Here is a 15839-nt window from a genome sequence, read left to right on the forward strand (position 1 = left end):
GGGTGAGAAATCAAGCTCATCTTGATTGATGCCTTGTTCACAATTCCTCCACTGCTAATGGGGAAAATCAAGGATTCTGCACCAAACCTCTGGAAGACTCCACATTTCCTCCTGCCTACATTTCCTCTTTTCTCTACTTGGAATCCCAAGATTATCAGGCAGAAAACATCCAGCAGCAATTAATGCATTCCATTCCTCAAACAGAAGAGCTTGCAATGATACGCAAGCAAATTTCCTGGGAACAACTTGTGGTTAAGAGCAGGGAAATGTAGACATTTCCCTTTTGGGTTTGAAAGTCCTTTTTTCTTTTCTTTTGGCCACCCAAAAAAAAGGGTGGCCTGTGTCCTATCACAGACACAACTGGAAGCTGAAGCAAATTCTTTCCCCACCCCCGAAGATCTCTGGTGTGAATTTCAAAGTTGATTGTTCTCCAGATATTCCCCAGTTGCTCAAATATTTGCTGTCTGTATTTGCCAATATGTGGACATGTGATACGTGTCACTGGCTGCCTTGCTCCTATCGGCATCAGCGCTGACCACAGTTTGAAACACAGAGAGCGCTACAGTAGTCCATTCCGAATGTAACCAGTTCATGGGTCACTAGAGCTTAGAGCACCTTTCTCAACCTTGGGTCCCCAGATGTTTTTGGCCTACATCTCCCATCATCCCTGACCACTGGTCCTGTGAGCTAGGGAACAGGGGAGTTGTAGGCCAGAAACATCTGGGGACCCAAGGTTGAGAACCACTGGCTTAGAGGGAAAGCACATGTACCTATTTACCATATTTTTCGCTCTATAAGGTGCACCAGGACACAAGACGCACCTAGTTTTTGGAGGAGGAAAACAAGAAAAAAATATTCTGAATCTCAGAAGCCAGAACAGCAAGAGGGATCGCTGCGCAGCGAAAGCAGCAATCCGTCTTGCTGTTCTGGCTTCTGGGATAGCTGTGCAGCCTACATTTGCTCCATAAGACGCACACACATTTCCCCTTACTTTTTAGGAGGGAAAAAGTGAGTCTTATAGAGCAAAAAATACGGAATTTAACATATTTCTGTCTCGCTTTTCAGTGCAAGCCCTCACAAGGCTGCTTACAGTGGAAATGTTAAAACCCAAACAGCTGAGTGTTGGAAATGTAAAGAAGTAGAGAGCACATTTTACCGTATGTGGTGGACGTGAAAGGAGCTATGGACTTTTGGGAGATGATTTATAATGAGTTGAAAAAGATATTTGAGGCAACTATTCCCCCCCCCCCAAAAAAACTAGAAGCTTCTTCTTCTTTTTACTAGAGATAACTGGAGCAGATATTCCCCCAAACCCAGATAAATCTATTTCTTTACACAACCACGGCAGCACGAATATTATACGTGCAAAAATGGCATTATGAGGTGCTCCCTACTGAAGAAGAATGGCAGCTGAAATTGATAGACTGTGTAGACCAGGCAAGTTTGACGTGCAAAATTAGAGTTCAGAAAGAGACTGGTCTTAAAGAAGATTGAAAAATATTTGCAGAATGCTTAAAAGCTTGGTGTAAAAATGTTAGAATGCAAATAGGATTTGAGTAAGAACAGCAGTGGAGGGTGAGCTTTTTGTTTTTTATGTGAGATAAGGTGAAGGTATAGAGTAACAATAATATGCAGCATAAATTGAAATTTTGAGGGAAACATGGAGGGATGGAGAGGAAGTCGTAGGTGGAATGACTGCTAAATTTGAAATGTTGTTGAATTGTTTATTTGTTGAAAATTTACAAATAAAATGATAAAAAACAAAACAATTGAACGAACATACAATAAAAGCAGCAGGTTATAAACCTAACTTCACAAATCAGAATGAAAACTCAATAAAAAACGACAGCCAATGTTTTCTAACCTTCCCACAAACTTGGTGCAAACAAACCAGTATGAATGCTTAGTAAACATACAACATCTTTGAACCAACATGCAGAGTTTATGCAAATAAACCAGAACAAATGCTCAATTAGAAGGTCACCTGGAAGTAACTTATATGTCACAATGATGAATCAGCTAAGGGGTGTGGTTTTGAAACTATGAAATCTATGAATTCGGAGAGCACACACAGAGAGCACTTTGAAATACAAACATCCGAAGTTGAAAGCCATCTTAAGGAGGACCAAACAGCATAGCTAGATTTTGATACACACACACACATTTTAAAATCTACAGGTTAGTATCACAGATTTGTAGATTTGGAAGGCACCCTGAGAATCAACTAGTCCACTACTTGCAATGCAGGAATACACAGCTGTCCCATACAGGGATCGAACCTGCAACCTTGGCGTTATCAGCACCATGTTCAAACCACCTGAGCTACACTGAGATGTGGATGTATGCTTGCCACATTTGAAAGCTGCGAACTTGAGGGAGGAACCAGCCTCTCTCTCACTTAAAGTTGTATGTAATTCCAGTGCAGTTTACTTGACTCGGAGAGGGCTGGCTCAGCAAGGATCAGTCCCAGAACCTCAAAACTAGAGAACAAGTGAGGTGGAGTGGCTAGGATGTTGAACTTAGACCAGGGAGAGACAGCTACCAAGCTCTGTTTTGCAACAAAGCTCACTGGGTGATTTTGGACCTCTTTATTGCTTCCTACCCTATAGGGTTGTTGTGACAGTGGACTTGGGACAGGCAGAGAGTGAGGCGAGCATCTTGGCCAAGGAACAGGATAGCAATGCAATAACAAAACAGACAAACCTCACAGCACCAATGGTAGGGCTTCGCCAGGGCTGACTGAGGGAAATGCAAGGGACATCTGGTAAAATATTTTGATCCAGTGATGGTTCTGAGTCAGGCAAACTTCTGCTTCCTTTAGATAAGCACAGCGGTTTGCCCAGGAAAGCCGGCAAGTGCGCCAGAACCGGCTCTTGTTATTCCTCGCGCGGCGTCATAATAAAAACAAGGGCCCCTGAGCGCGTGCAGAGTGCACCCCCTTGCCCGCTGACTAAACGCAGCGCGCCCCAATACACCTGTGATCAAGGAGAGATGAGCTTCGAGGGGAAAGCGTGCGTCTGGAAACCTCCAGGCAAATCTGGGTCTTTGTACCTTTAAGGTACTTTTTTTATATAAAAGAAAAAGAAAATACTAGCAAGAATGAAATCAGTTCCCCGGCCTTTTATCTGCCCTCGTCTTTGTTTGCGCGCTGGGCAGGTGTCCAACCTGTCCGGGGCCCCTTTAAGAACCAAGCGCTTGTCACTCCTGCTCGCTCCGATTGTTTCTTTTTCCCCCGGAAGAAAAGTGTAGCCAGAGCGGCTGCTCAGACTCTGTGCAAGGTGGGGAGGGAGGTAACCAAGCAAGCACGCGCGCGCCTCGCTTGCGCGATACCAGCCACAGAACCGGCTCCATCCGAGCCTTTTGCGCGTAGGGAAGAACCGGGTGGAGAGGAAGGAATCCCCGATCGCTAAGCAGGGAGGCTGCTGCTGCTGCTGCTGCTGCTGCTGCTGCTACAATCTGCAACATTCGCAAAGGAGATTGGAGAGAGGAGGAGGGCAAAACTCCAGGAACTGAAAGCAACAACAGCAAGCCGGGTCCCCCCCCCCCCAGCCCCCAGCAAAACGAGCAAGCCACGCGCAAACTCCTTTGCAGAAGGGCGCAGCTGACTCCTGGGAAGCAAAAAGAAGAAGGAGAAAGAAATCGGTGAAACACGACATGGGCGCTAGCCAGTTCCACCTTTGCAGACCCGCAGGACGCAAGAGCCAGCTTGGGAGGCAGAAAGCGCTCCTGCTGGCATGCGCCCTGTGGATTTCCCTCTGCGCCCCGAGATGCGCGGCTTTCAACCTGGACACGAAATTTCTGATCCACAAGAAAGGAAAGACCCCGGACAGCTACTTCGGACTCTCCGTGGCTCTGCACCATCACATGGACGGGCAACGATACCTGTAAGTGAAAAAGCGTTGGGACGGGGAGCGTGCAGTGTTTGGTATTGTGAGAGGCGCCTCCGGAGCCTCCCATTCTCTTTCTGAACTTGAGGTTCAAACCGGAGGCATAAAATCTGCAGTAGTTAAGAGGGGAACAGGCATTCGAATCACACAGAACTGTCGTGCAAGCAGGGACCTGAGATTTAGAGAGCTGTCCGATATTTAAGCTGACATCCCTTTTCGTTCCTCCCTCAGGAAGCCCCATCTGAACTCTGTGGGACTTACTTTTGAGTAGACCTATGTTATACTGAGAGGCACACTCTTTTTTCCCTGCCCATTTTTGCCTAGAACAACAGGTTGGCAAAGCCCCCATTTCTGCGCTCCTTCCCCCTCCTTGCCGCCAACAAAGTTTGGCAGTTCCCCAATCTGCTTTTAATTAAATGTCATATTCTTGGTTCCTTCTCTTGGGAATGGAGATCTAGCATATTTTTGTGGTCTCTGGTTAGCAAAAGGGACTCTTATAATAAGTGTCTGTGAACTAATGGAGAAGTTACTTGCATCTACCCCCCCCACCCCCACCCATGCATGCTGCAATTCACATCTGTTTGTGCCATTCAGCTTGTCAGCTTTTTGGATTTAGCTGGAATCCATCTGTTCCTAAACTCGATGCCTGTCTGCGTGTGTTCGAGAGCAATTTATGCCCTATTGTGTTGGGGTTGTACCACATGTGGCCTGGTGCGTCCAACATCAATTGGCCCTTTCCTTCCGAAGCGAGATGTTGATTGAAACCAGGGAAGCGGCTGCAAATGTGATGGTTAATGCTGTTTGCTGACAGAAAATATATTCAGGGTCACTGAATATTGGTGGCCACCGGTAGCACAAGACCGGCGGTTGCCAACGTGCTGCTTGTGGGTGCCTATGAAGGTTTTTCCTGGTTGCCTGAAGGGTTTCTTCCACACAAATTAAGCTTGTAAGAAGCATTCCATTGTAGCCAATATCATGGGTTGCAGAGTGTGCTTGGTTGTGGTTTGCAGATATGTTCACAGACCCAGAAAGATGGCAACTCTTGCAGTTAAATTCAAGTCTACCCAGTGGCACAATGCAACCTAATCAGAAAATGCAGTGTTAGAAACTCAGATGTATGAGCTAGGATCCAAATAGCTTCTTAAACCAAGGTTACAGTTGCCAGAATGTCTAGTTTGGGGGTAAGACGGCTCTAAAGTCTTATTTTTACAAATGATGGATGACTGACAGTGATGGATTCTCAGTTAAACATCTGGCTAGTTCAGATGACCACCTTGAGCCAGGTTAAGAGCTCTGAAAACTTAGGGAAGAAAAGTCACTTTATCCAGGGACAGTTCACATGTACAGTGGTACCTCAGGTTAAGTACTTAATTCGTTCTGGAGGTCCGTTCTTAACCTGAAACTGTTCTTAACCTGAAGCACCACTTTAGCTAATGGGGCCTCCTGCTGCCGCTGCGCCACCAGAGCCCAATTTCTGTTCTCATCCTGAAGCAAAGTTCTTAATCCGAGGTACTATTTCTGGGTTAGCGGAGTCTGTAACCAGAAGCGTATGTAACTTGAAGCGTATGTAACCTGAAGTACCACTGTATATCTGCTCCAAACTCTTTTTCTTAATGATGACTTCTGCTACTTAGGCTGCACAGAAAATGCATTTGGTTCCAAAAATTCGTTCTGATTGTGCAGATAATATATAACTGACAGGATGGGGGCATGGGTGTGCAAAAAACAGTCCAGATTCAATGATCCCCAGGTATGCACCTTCCAGATGGTGGAGATGATATTTTATGTGAATCGCCCTGAGACCTTCGGGTATAGGGCGGTATATATAAATTAAATAAATAAATGATAAAAATGTCAGGTGCCATCCTGGCACCCAGGCATCTTCGCTTGGTCGCAAGTGGTCAAAAGCCAGGTGCAAAATGCTCCTGGCGCCTGGCTAATTTCGAACACCGACAGCATGTTGAGATACCTTACTGGGGAGTAGTGCAACTTTACTGCTACATACCCCTGAGCAGAATAAAAAGGGCAAATCAGAACTTAAGGTAAAGGTAAAGGAACCCCTGACCATAAGGTCCAGTCGTGACCGACTCTGGGGTTGCAGCACTCATCTTGGTTTATTGGCCGAGGGAGCTGGCGTACAGCTTCCGGGTCATGTGGCCAGCATGACAAGCTACTTCTGGAGAACCAGAGCAATGCACAGAAATGCCGTTTACCTTCCCGCCGGAGGAGTACCTATTTATCTACTTGCACTTTAATGTGCTTTAGAACTGCTAGGTTGGCAGGAGCAGGGACCGAGCAACGGGAGCTCACCCCGTCATGGGGATCCGAACCGCCAACCTTCTGATTGGCAAGTCCTAGGCTCTGTGGTTTAATCCACAGCACCACACTTAGGGACAAATCCTTACCGTCCCAAACCTGCTTAATTCAGAGCATCACAGTTTTGTCTGGGATATGCATGTGAGGGCGAGGCTCCCTTAGTATTCAGTGTGTGTTTCCCTGGATGAGGCTCACTTCTTATGCCAGTGGTAGCAGATAACAGATGCCAACCAAACCAATGCAACATTCTGTTGGTTCACAAGAAGCCTTTTGAAACCCTATCCAGCAAGAATGCAGTACTAAATATTTAGTACCTTCTTTTTTTTTAATGGCATCAGATGGTTGTGGGAATGCTTTTATTTCTTCTAAGAAATTTATATCCCACTCAGTATTTATTTAAGTAAAAAGAAACCCAAGAAACTTCATTTTTTTATTTAAAAAAATCCATAAAATATTTTATGCTATTATTTCCATTTATATGCCATTTTTTTCCTCTGTAAATTTGCACAAACGCAACAGTACCTCTGTTCGGAGAACTGCCTTGGTTGCCCATTTGCAAATGGGCCCAATTAAAGGTGTTATAACAATTATTATTATTATTATTAGTGCCCTGCCCATTTGTCTGGGTTTCCCCAGCCACTCGGGGCGGCTCCCAACAGAATATTAAAAACACGATAAAACATCAAACATTAAACTTCCCTAAACAGGGTTGCCTTCAGATGTCTTTCTTCTAAAAGTCAGATAGTTGTTTATTTCCTTGACATCTGATGGGAGGGCATTCCACAGGGTGGGTGCCACCACCGAGATGGCCCTCTGCCTGGTTCCCTGCAACCTCACTTCTCGCAGCGAGGGAACTGCCAGAAGGCCCTTGGAGCTGGACTTCAGTGTTTGGGCTGAATGATGGGGGGTGGAGACACTCCTTAAAGCCCTTAACAGCTTGGGACCAGTTTACTTGTGAGATCGCTTTACCCCATATAGGCCCATACGACCGCTTCAGTCTAAAGAACTGGCAGTGTTACAGGTGCCACATAATACTGATTCTGAACTTGTTGTTGGCACCCATCTAATTAAATCCATACACAGTGGAATTCCCTGCCTCTTGACATTAGCCAACCACCTTCGCTGCTCTTTTCAACACCTGCTTAAAATTTTTTTTTCTAGGCAAGCCTACCCAGACAGGCAGAAATCATCGTTGAAACACCTCAGTCGATACCAGCTAGTTAAAATATATGTGCTCCACCAGGAATCTGGTGGCATTGTTGACGGGGGCAAGATCTGTCAAGATGGGCAGTTTAGGATGCATAGGTGATCTCTGGCTCTGCTGGTGTTAAGTAACCAACCTGGCTTAGCCAAAGATACACCAGCATAACATAATAATAATAATAGTAATAATAATAATAATAATAATAATAATAATAATAATAATAATAATAATAATAATAATAATAATATTTATACCCCCACCCATCTGGCTGAGCCGAGGCCAGTGCAAGACGCCCCAAATGGACATTCTGGGGGCGTGGTTTGGGCAGCACCGGGGGTGGGGAGGGGAGGGAGACACTTAGGCCGAATCCTAAGCTTGTTCTACTCATTCAGATGATTGGCAGCCCTCCATAAAACACTATTTTAAAGGCATGTTCCCCCTCTTCCAGGCTTAGGCAGAGCAGCTGCAGCGGCTCCACAGCTGAACGGGATTTGGCTCTGGTGTACCTTTAGGGCAGTTTAACTTAACACGGCTTGTATTACGCCAAGCTTCTTGTGTGCATAGGATTGCTTCCTATGTTTGGTCCACACTTCTCAAATGGGTAGTTATAAAAAAATATTTAAAATAATAATATTTATTTATTTACCACTCGTAGTTACGCAAAACTCTTAAGCGGTTTACAGCACAGGTTAAAACACCTTAAGTAAACAGCAAACACCAAAACAAAAAGGAGGGAATTTATACATTCGATGAAACGTAATTCAATAGAGGATCCTCGTCAGTGTCAAAATAAACATTGCCACATAAAAAAATCAGCTGCAAAAAAATGCGAGGAAAATCCATAGTAAAAAGACTAAATCCAAGCATAGCATCCTCTAAAGATCAGGCAGCAAAATAATTAAAAATGAAAATGAGCTAAAAAGTATAAATTTCACCTTTTTAAAAAACGACGACAACCCCCCCCCCCAAACCTGATTCGCAATGAAGCAAAAGAAAACTGACTCATTCTTCCCCACCAGCATACATCAATCCATCACCCCATGAAAATCACGAAGAAAACTTTGGCTTAGAATCAGTTTGATTCCCTCCCCCTCTTTCTTTTTCCTTTCTCCTCCTGTGAAGAGGCTGCTTCCTCATGTTTTAATGTTGTATTTTAATCAACTTGTTTTTATTATTGGTTGTTAGCCGCCCTGAGCCCGGTCTTGGCTGGGGAGGGCAGGGTATAAAGAAAAATTTATTATTATTATTTAAAACAGCCACTGTTAAGAGCCATTAAAAAAAAATACACTGGGGCAAGAGACATATAAGCCTAGTGGGTCAAAAGCAGGCTGCCATGGAATAATGCAAGGAGAATAGCTCAGTTGGTTAGAGCGTGGTGCCATTAAGGCAAGGTTGCAGATTCAATGCCTGTATGGAACAGCTGCATATTCCTGAATTCCGGAGGGTTGGACTAGATGATCCTCAGGGTCCCTCCCAACTCTATGATTCTATATGAAGGGGCACGTGCTGCTGGATTTCCAACAGCCATCCCCTTGGGGCATGTGAATTGGAGGCTCTTGGCTCTGTTCTCTCCTCCTTTTTTGCACGTGGCACACACTGGCCTGCTTTATCCCTTTGAGTTTGTTCTTCAAAGCACATGCCTAGTCTTGCAGATGCTTCCCTGTGGTTTGCGCCTCCTCCTTCACTCACGCTGCCTGTCTGCCATGCAGAGAGAGTAATCTGGGTGGGATGCAGGTACCTAGTGCGTTGGTGGGGCTGTTTGTGGAGCAGCTGATCTAAGGTTCTAATCCTACATTTACTTACTGGGCGGAAGGGGGGGGGCAATGGAGGAGAAATTTGAGTCAGTACACCTTTAAAGCCAGATCTAACAGATCTACGCTTTCTGAAACAATACGAGAACTGGAACGCAGCTCGTCTTTGAAACGTACATTTGTCTGAATTTTGCGGTGCCGTTTTCCAGCCCAAAGTATACAAAAGTGCATATGATAGTGTGCCTGAGAATGAGGATATTAGATACAGCAACGCATTCTATTCAGGAAAAATCGCTTGCGAAAATGGGCACATCAGTCTAAACTGCGTATGTTCATTAGCAGAATTCTGCGCTAAAATGCTAAGGACTTTCCCCCTCAGTGGAAAATTTCTGCAAATATGTAGAGAAGCCGAAATGAAGATTTGAAAAATGAGAAACTGAGAGAATGGAAAAGTATAGATCCTTCCAGCCCTACCTGAGAGTAAGGCTTGTTAAACTCAATGGGACTTACTGCTAAGTAGTGGTTTCTTCTTGAAACAATGCTGAGCTGAATGGACCAGTGATTTAAAGCAGTTTTCTCTGCCCTTACGATATGAAACACCGCGCAGTAAAGCATTGTATTAATTCTCTCTACATGGCTGGCAAACCTTACTGACTATCTGAGGCTGGCATTGAAAAATCTGAATTTTTCCTCCAGCCTTCCTAAGCAGTCTGTTCCTCTGGCTTTTGTTACCTGTCACCCACATATTTTGTGTGTGTGTAAATACACTTACAAAGCACTGAGACGAATTCCAGCCATGTGCAAAAGGTTAAATGGAAAGGTATTGCCCTAATGCACAAAGTACCTATGCAAAGGTGAGGGTGGAAAGCGAAATCAATGGAAATTCTTTCCCCACAGAAGTCTATTTTCATATGCATTAATTATGCTTTTGTTTCACGCGGCTCGGCTCAGGATCAGCCAGAGAGCTTCATGGCTCAGAAAGATTCGGATCTGAGGCTTTGCAGTCTTAAACTGATCCGCTTGCTGTCTGGCGTGTTGCTTCCAAATCATTCCTGGAAAACCCCAAGCGGTTGTAGTTCCAGGAGCCCTAGAGCACAGCTCCCCCCCTCTCCCCATAGTCCCTTTCCTTCTAACTCTGGGTGTAGAAACCACTGTCTCCAAGAGGGAAGAAACAGGCAAATAAGCAACAATCGCTCCTACTAGCACTCACTTACTGTATTGGCCCGAATATAAGCCATACCCGCAAATAAGCCGCACCTTTAAAATTCGGGGGGGGGGGGGAGAGAATACCCAAATATAAGCCGCTCCCTTAAAATTGGGTTACAGGCTGAAAGTTGCTGCGGTTGGTAGAATTTTAACTCGGAGCCAATTTAAGCCTTTGATTTTCCAAGCCCGCAAAAGTTACCGTACAATCGCTGAAATCGCAAATCGTTACTCAATTGGCTACAATTTCCGCAGGCACTCATACCCGTAAATGGCACATGAACAGTCTCAAGCTCGCAAATCGACAATAAAACATTTACCATATGTCTGTTTCAGCGGCGATATTGTAAAAAGGCCAATTTTTGTAAGGTCGCGAATTTAAGCTGCACTTTAACTTTTCATGGTTGGAATTTTGGGGGGAAAGTGAGGCTTATATTCAAGCCAATATGGTAACTTCATGGAAGTTCAGCAGAAGTTTAGTGGACATTTCCCCTAACTGACACACAATTGTGTGCAATTTTGCCTAAGACAAGCATTTCTGCAAGGTGATTTCCCCGAATGTGATGCATTTCTGCAAGGTGATTTCCCCGAATGCATTATTATTATTGCATGTCCTCGTCACTAGTATACACATCCAGGGTTGCCACATGTCCTCTTTTTCCAGGACATGTCCTCCTTTTCATGGGTAGAGTCGTCATAGCGATCCATAGTTAAAAGTTGAAGTTGGCCCAGGTGCCCTCTTTTTTGCTCTTCAAAATATGGCAACCCTATTTTCTTTAACAATTCCCAATGGCAAATGCCCCTCTGTACTTATTAGTTTGCTGGAAAACTACGTTGCAAAATCCGGAGAGGTGTAAATTTTGAAAGACGGCCATGGTTCAGGCCTCGTAGTGTTTCAGGAAGAGTGAATTGTGTAGTTTTGTCTTTAAATGTGGACCGTATTGAATTGGTCCCCACTCCCTATTGGAATAACCTTGAGTCTTTTCTGATTTTCTGATCTCCTCCCCACCAGCCAATTTGAATGTTTTGACCCAGAGCGATGGCCCAAGAGTATTTTTTAGGCCCAAGAGTATCTCTTCATCCAGACCCGACCGTGAATTGTTCATTTACAAACAGAGGCCTATCCTAGACCAGTCTCATCCTTGAGGGTCAAGGTGTGAGGTTCCCATGGACCTGTTAACATTCTTGTAGTTCTTTGTTGGATTGGATAAATTCTACGGTGCTTTACAAAAGACCTTTTCAAACCACCGGATTTTTCCTCTTGATTAACTAACTCTCTCTCTTAGCTCAGGCCTCCGTTCCCATGGAGACGTGTATTATGTTGTTTAAGAGGCAGGGTTTTTTCCACACACCCCCTTCCTTACTTAGCCTTGGTATAAATCACGGCTACTTGCACTAATTCTAAATGTACTGATCTTCTAGATTGCATTTCAGCCGGAGATCTGTTTGTGTTCTTCTGTTCTTACTGGGGCTGCGCAAGGATGGGCGAATCTGTCTGTTTCAGTTTTTTTTTTCATTTTCCCAATCTTAAATTCAGCTTTCCACATTTGCACATAGGTTGGCAATTTTCTTTTCTTTTATTTTTTGCAAAAGGATTTCTCTTCATAGGCACATTCTTGTAGGCCATTTTGCCTGAAATAAACCTTTCGGGAAAGAGATTCCCCTTACTAGAATGCATGAAAATGTATTTTATTTTCAGTAATATATGTATTTTTAGGTGCCCTTTGCCAGGGCCGGCCCACACATGAGGTAACATGAAGCAACTGCCTCAGGCGGCAGGATCCACAGGGTCAGCAGAACCCAGTGTAGATCTTTATTCCACCCCCACCCCCATTCCTGATGTAGATCTTCACACACCCCTTCTTCCCCGGCAGGGAGTGGGGACGCCATTTTGTGGTTTACCTCAGGTGCCAAAATGTCTTGGGCTAGCCCTGCCCTTTACGCTAGCATAGCTAGTTCCTGGACCCACTTCTAATCTAAACATACATTTGGGGACCTATTTCTTAACCTTTTACCACATATTTGCATGATGGTAGCACTCCTGTTGTGACTCACCGTGGATCAGGCCGCAATCCAGTAGTTGAAGACGAGCACGCTAGTAAGTGCAGTGCACTTTCTTTGGCTAGAGAACTGCAATTCAAAATTCAGAGAAGTGCCGGTCTCAAAAAATGGCTGCGTTTTGGTTTGCATATTGTTTCAGAAAGAGAAAATTAGGTAAGTTCGTTTTTAAAGGCGATCTAAATCTATGCCATATTTGGTGGGGAGTCCTGTTCCTCTTAGGGACAGCGGCTGGCGCTGTGGGTAAAACCTCAGTGCCTAGGACTTGCCGATCGCATGGTTGGTGGTTCAAATCCCCGCGGCGGGGTGAGCTCCCGGCGTTCGGTCCCAGCTCCTACCCACCTAGCAGTTCGAAACCACCTCTAAGTGCAAGTAGATAAATAGGGACCGCTTTATAGTGGGAAGGTAAACGGCGTTTCCGTGTGCTGCGCTGGTGCTGGCTTGCCAGAGCAGCTTCGTCACGCTGGCCACGTGACCCGGAAGTGTCTGCAGACAGCGCTGGCTCCCAGCCTCTTAAGTGAGATGGGCGCACAACCCTAGAGTCGGACACGACTGGCCCGTACGGGCAGGGGTACCTTTACCTTTACCTGTTCCTCTGCCTTTAATAGTGGTCTTCCATGCAAGCATTTAATAAAGCTTTTCCTGATGATATTATTATTAGTAGTAGTAGTAGTACTTTGTCCATATGCCTGGGTTGCCCCAGCCACTCTGGGCAGCTTCCAACATAAACAAACATCAACAGAACAGAACATTACAAGCACCTTGATACAGGGCAGCCTTCAGATGTCTACAGGCAATCGTATAATTATTTATCTCTTTGACATCTGATGGAAGGGCTTTCATGGGGCAAGAAGGCCCTTTGCCTGGTTCCCTGTAACTTTGCTTCTCACAGTGAGGGAACTTCAGTGTCTGGGCTGAACGATGGGGGTGGAGACGCTCCTTCAGGTATACAGGACCGAGGCCGTTTAAGGCTTTAGAGGTCAGCATCAACACTTTGAATTGTGCTCGGAAACGTACTAGGAGGGGGAAGATGGAGAAAGATGTCACAAATTTATGTGCATCAGGTGTTAAAAAGATCTGAAAAAGAAAGAAAAATTGTTTTATTAGACATCTGGCATTTAGGGGGCGGGGCATTTCCTCCGTGCACTTATTCTGAATCAGTTTGGTAGCAGTTTAATTCTGCAAAGTGCTCCATGGCCATAATTTCTTTCGGCCTTGTGACTCTGTTCCAATTTTGCGTAGGAAGCTACCTTATATCAAACCAGACCGTTTGTCAGCCCAACTCAAGATTGGCTGCTGCCCTCTCCAGGTTTTCAGACTGGGTTCCCAACTCCACCCTGGAGAATGAATATAGGATCTTCTGCATTCAAAGCAGCAGCGTGCAGTGAAATTTTTCATAGGGGAACAGTTAGGCCAGAAGCGCCAGCTTGTGAGGGTGATGGGGGAGAGGGTGACATCATGTGTGTGATGTCTCGATGTCCTGACATCAGAAGCATGAGCATCACACCTTCCTCCCTATAAAAATTATTATTATTTATACCCCTCCCATCTGGGTGGGTTTCCCCAGCCACTCTAGACAACTCCAAACAGAATATTAAAAACACGATAAAACCTCAAACATTAGAAAGTTCCCTAAACAGGGCTGCCTTCAGATGTCTTCTAAAAGTCAGAGAGTTGTTTATTTCCTTGACATCTGATAGGAGGGTGTTCCACAGGGCGGGAGCCACCACTGAGAAGGCCCTATGCCTGGTTCTATGTAACCTCACTTCTTGCAGTGAGGGAACCACCAGAAGGCCCTCGGCGCTGAACCTCAGTGTCAGGGCTGAACGATGGGGGTGGAGACGCTCCTTCAGGTATACTGGGCCGAGTCCATTTAAGGCTCACTAAGCTGGGCAAAAGCTTCCTGGGCTTTGGGAAGGAGGCAGGGCTCTGACAGGATGCTGAAGCCCCCTGCCTCCTTCCCAAAGCCAGGTGGGCACTGGGAAGGTGGTGGGAGGGCTCATGGACCCATGGGGGCATCACGCCTCCCTCCCTAAGACTGACAGAAGTTTTTCAGGGCTTTGGGAAGGTGGTACCAGGGGAACATTTATGGGGCTAGCCTAGTCTTCCTAGTCCACTGACCTCACAGCACTGGTTCAAAGGCATGTGTTCTACTACTGATCTGTGAACTTTCTCAAAATGGATGGAGCAGTGCGGCTGGACATTCATGGCTCGCTCAAAATATGTGGATTGTTATTGAATCTGTTGCTGCTGCAGTTTAGTTCCAGGATTAAGCCATGAAATGGTCAATGAGGAGCTTGCAGCCTTCTGGATTTTGCTGGAACACACAAAATCCTAAAGGCGCTTCTGAGCATATGCAAAGCACCAGGCTCTGTGCATCTGGAATGAGCAGCGAAGCCTTCCAAGGAACATGGCAAGACTTCTAAAGAGCTGCGAGCTCCGGTCACCTCTCAGAGGCGAATTTTGCAATAGGCCTTGTTTGCTCACGCTGCGGTACCTACTTAAAAAAATAACAAACATATTAACACCACCAAGGCAATAACAGTGGGAGAGCAGGGGGGGGGGGAATGAGAGGAGAGCCAGACTTCTTGGCTTTTGCATTTCTGAGACAGCTGGAGGGTCTCCCTCGCTCTCCTACCCCTTTGACAAGGATGTCTTGTGCCCTGGAGAGGATTTCTGACGGCAGCAGCTGCATGGCTCGGAAAGCATCTGTGGAGACATTCCAAAGATTCATTTGCAAAGCTCTTGATGAAGTTGAGGGCTTCTCTGTCGAAGGCAATGGGCAATTCTGGTTTCCCCCCCTCGTTTTTCCTCCAAGAACATAAGACCCCCCACCCTCACCCCACAGCCTTTAGGTGAAAAGGGGGGGGGGAGAGGCAGCTGTGCGCTGTGGAACATGTGTCTGCATGTGCAAACACTGTGAGAAAGTTTGGGGGTTTGATCTGCGAGCGGTGTTTTAGGAAAGGGGCAGCCCCAGAGTTGAATTTCACCCACAGCTCACCCTTGAAGTCAATTTTGAATGCACAGAGGTTTTGCTTTCTCCTAAAAATGCACAGCAAAGGGGCTTAGAACCCGAGAATCATAGACTTGTGGAGGGACCCTGGGGGTCAACTCATTCAACCCCCCCGGTGGCATCTCTAAAGGCTTACACATTTATTGGAATCCATCCTTTACTAAAGGACTAGCGACAAGGGGTATTTTGACGACGGTTAAAAATGATGGACTTAACCTATAGCTAAGGATAGGGGGAGAAATGTGATTCCATTCCCATTTAATAGAACCATATAATCATAAAATTGTAGGGTTGGAAGGGCTGTCTGGTCCAACCCCCCAGCAATGCAAACTTAGCCCATTCACACTTCCCAAAACAATGTTCAAATTGAAACACATAGGCCATCCTTTGAATTTTGCATTGCCCTT

At 45.5% G+C, this 15839-nt stretch overlaps 1 protein-coding gene across 3 annotated transcripts in view; it reads left to right on the plus strand.

The window, feature by feature from the left end:
- Window positions 1–3210: 3210 nt before the first annotated feature.
- ITGA3 (integrin subunit alpha 3) overlaps window positions 3211–15839 on the plus strand; it is an 86595-nt gene continuing 73966 nt past the window's right edge. For 2 of the 3 annotated variants that reach the window (XR_014557430.1, XM_083709127.1), the window contains exon 1: window positions 3250–3884. Coding sequence is in view for 1 of the 3 variants with exons in the window: in XM_083709127.1 (XP_083565253.1) it covers window positions 3655–3884 (230 nt within the window). In the remaining 2 variants the exon portion in view is untranslated. Of the gene's footprint in view, window positions 3885–15839 lie in introns of all 3 variants that reach the window. The other variant, XM_083709128.1, reaches the window with a different exon arrangement.

Source organism: Podarcis gaigeae (assembly GCF_964106915.1).
Source record: "Podarcis gaigeae genome assembly, chromosome: 13".
NCBI classification, from domain to species: Eukaryota; Metazoa; Chordata; class Lepidosauria; order Squamata; family Lacertidae; genus Podarcis; species Podarcis gaigeae.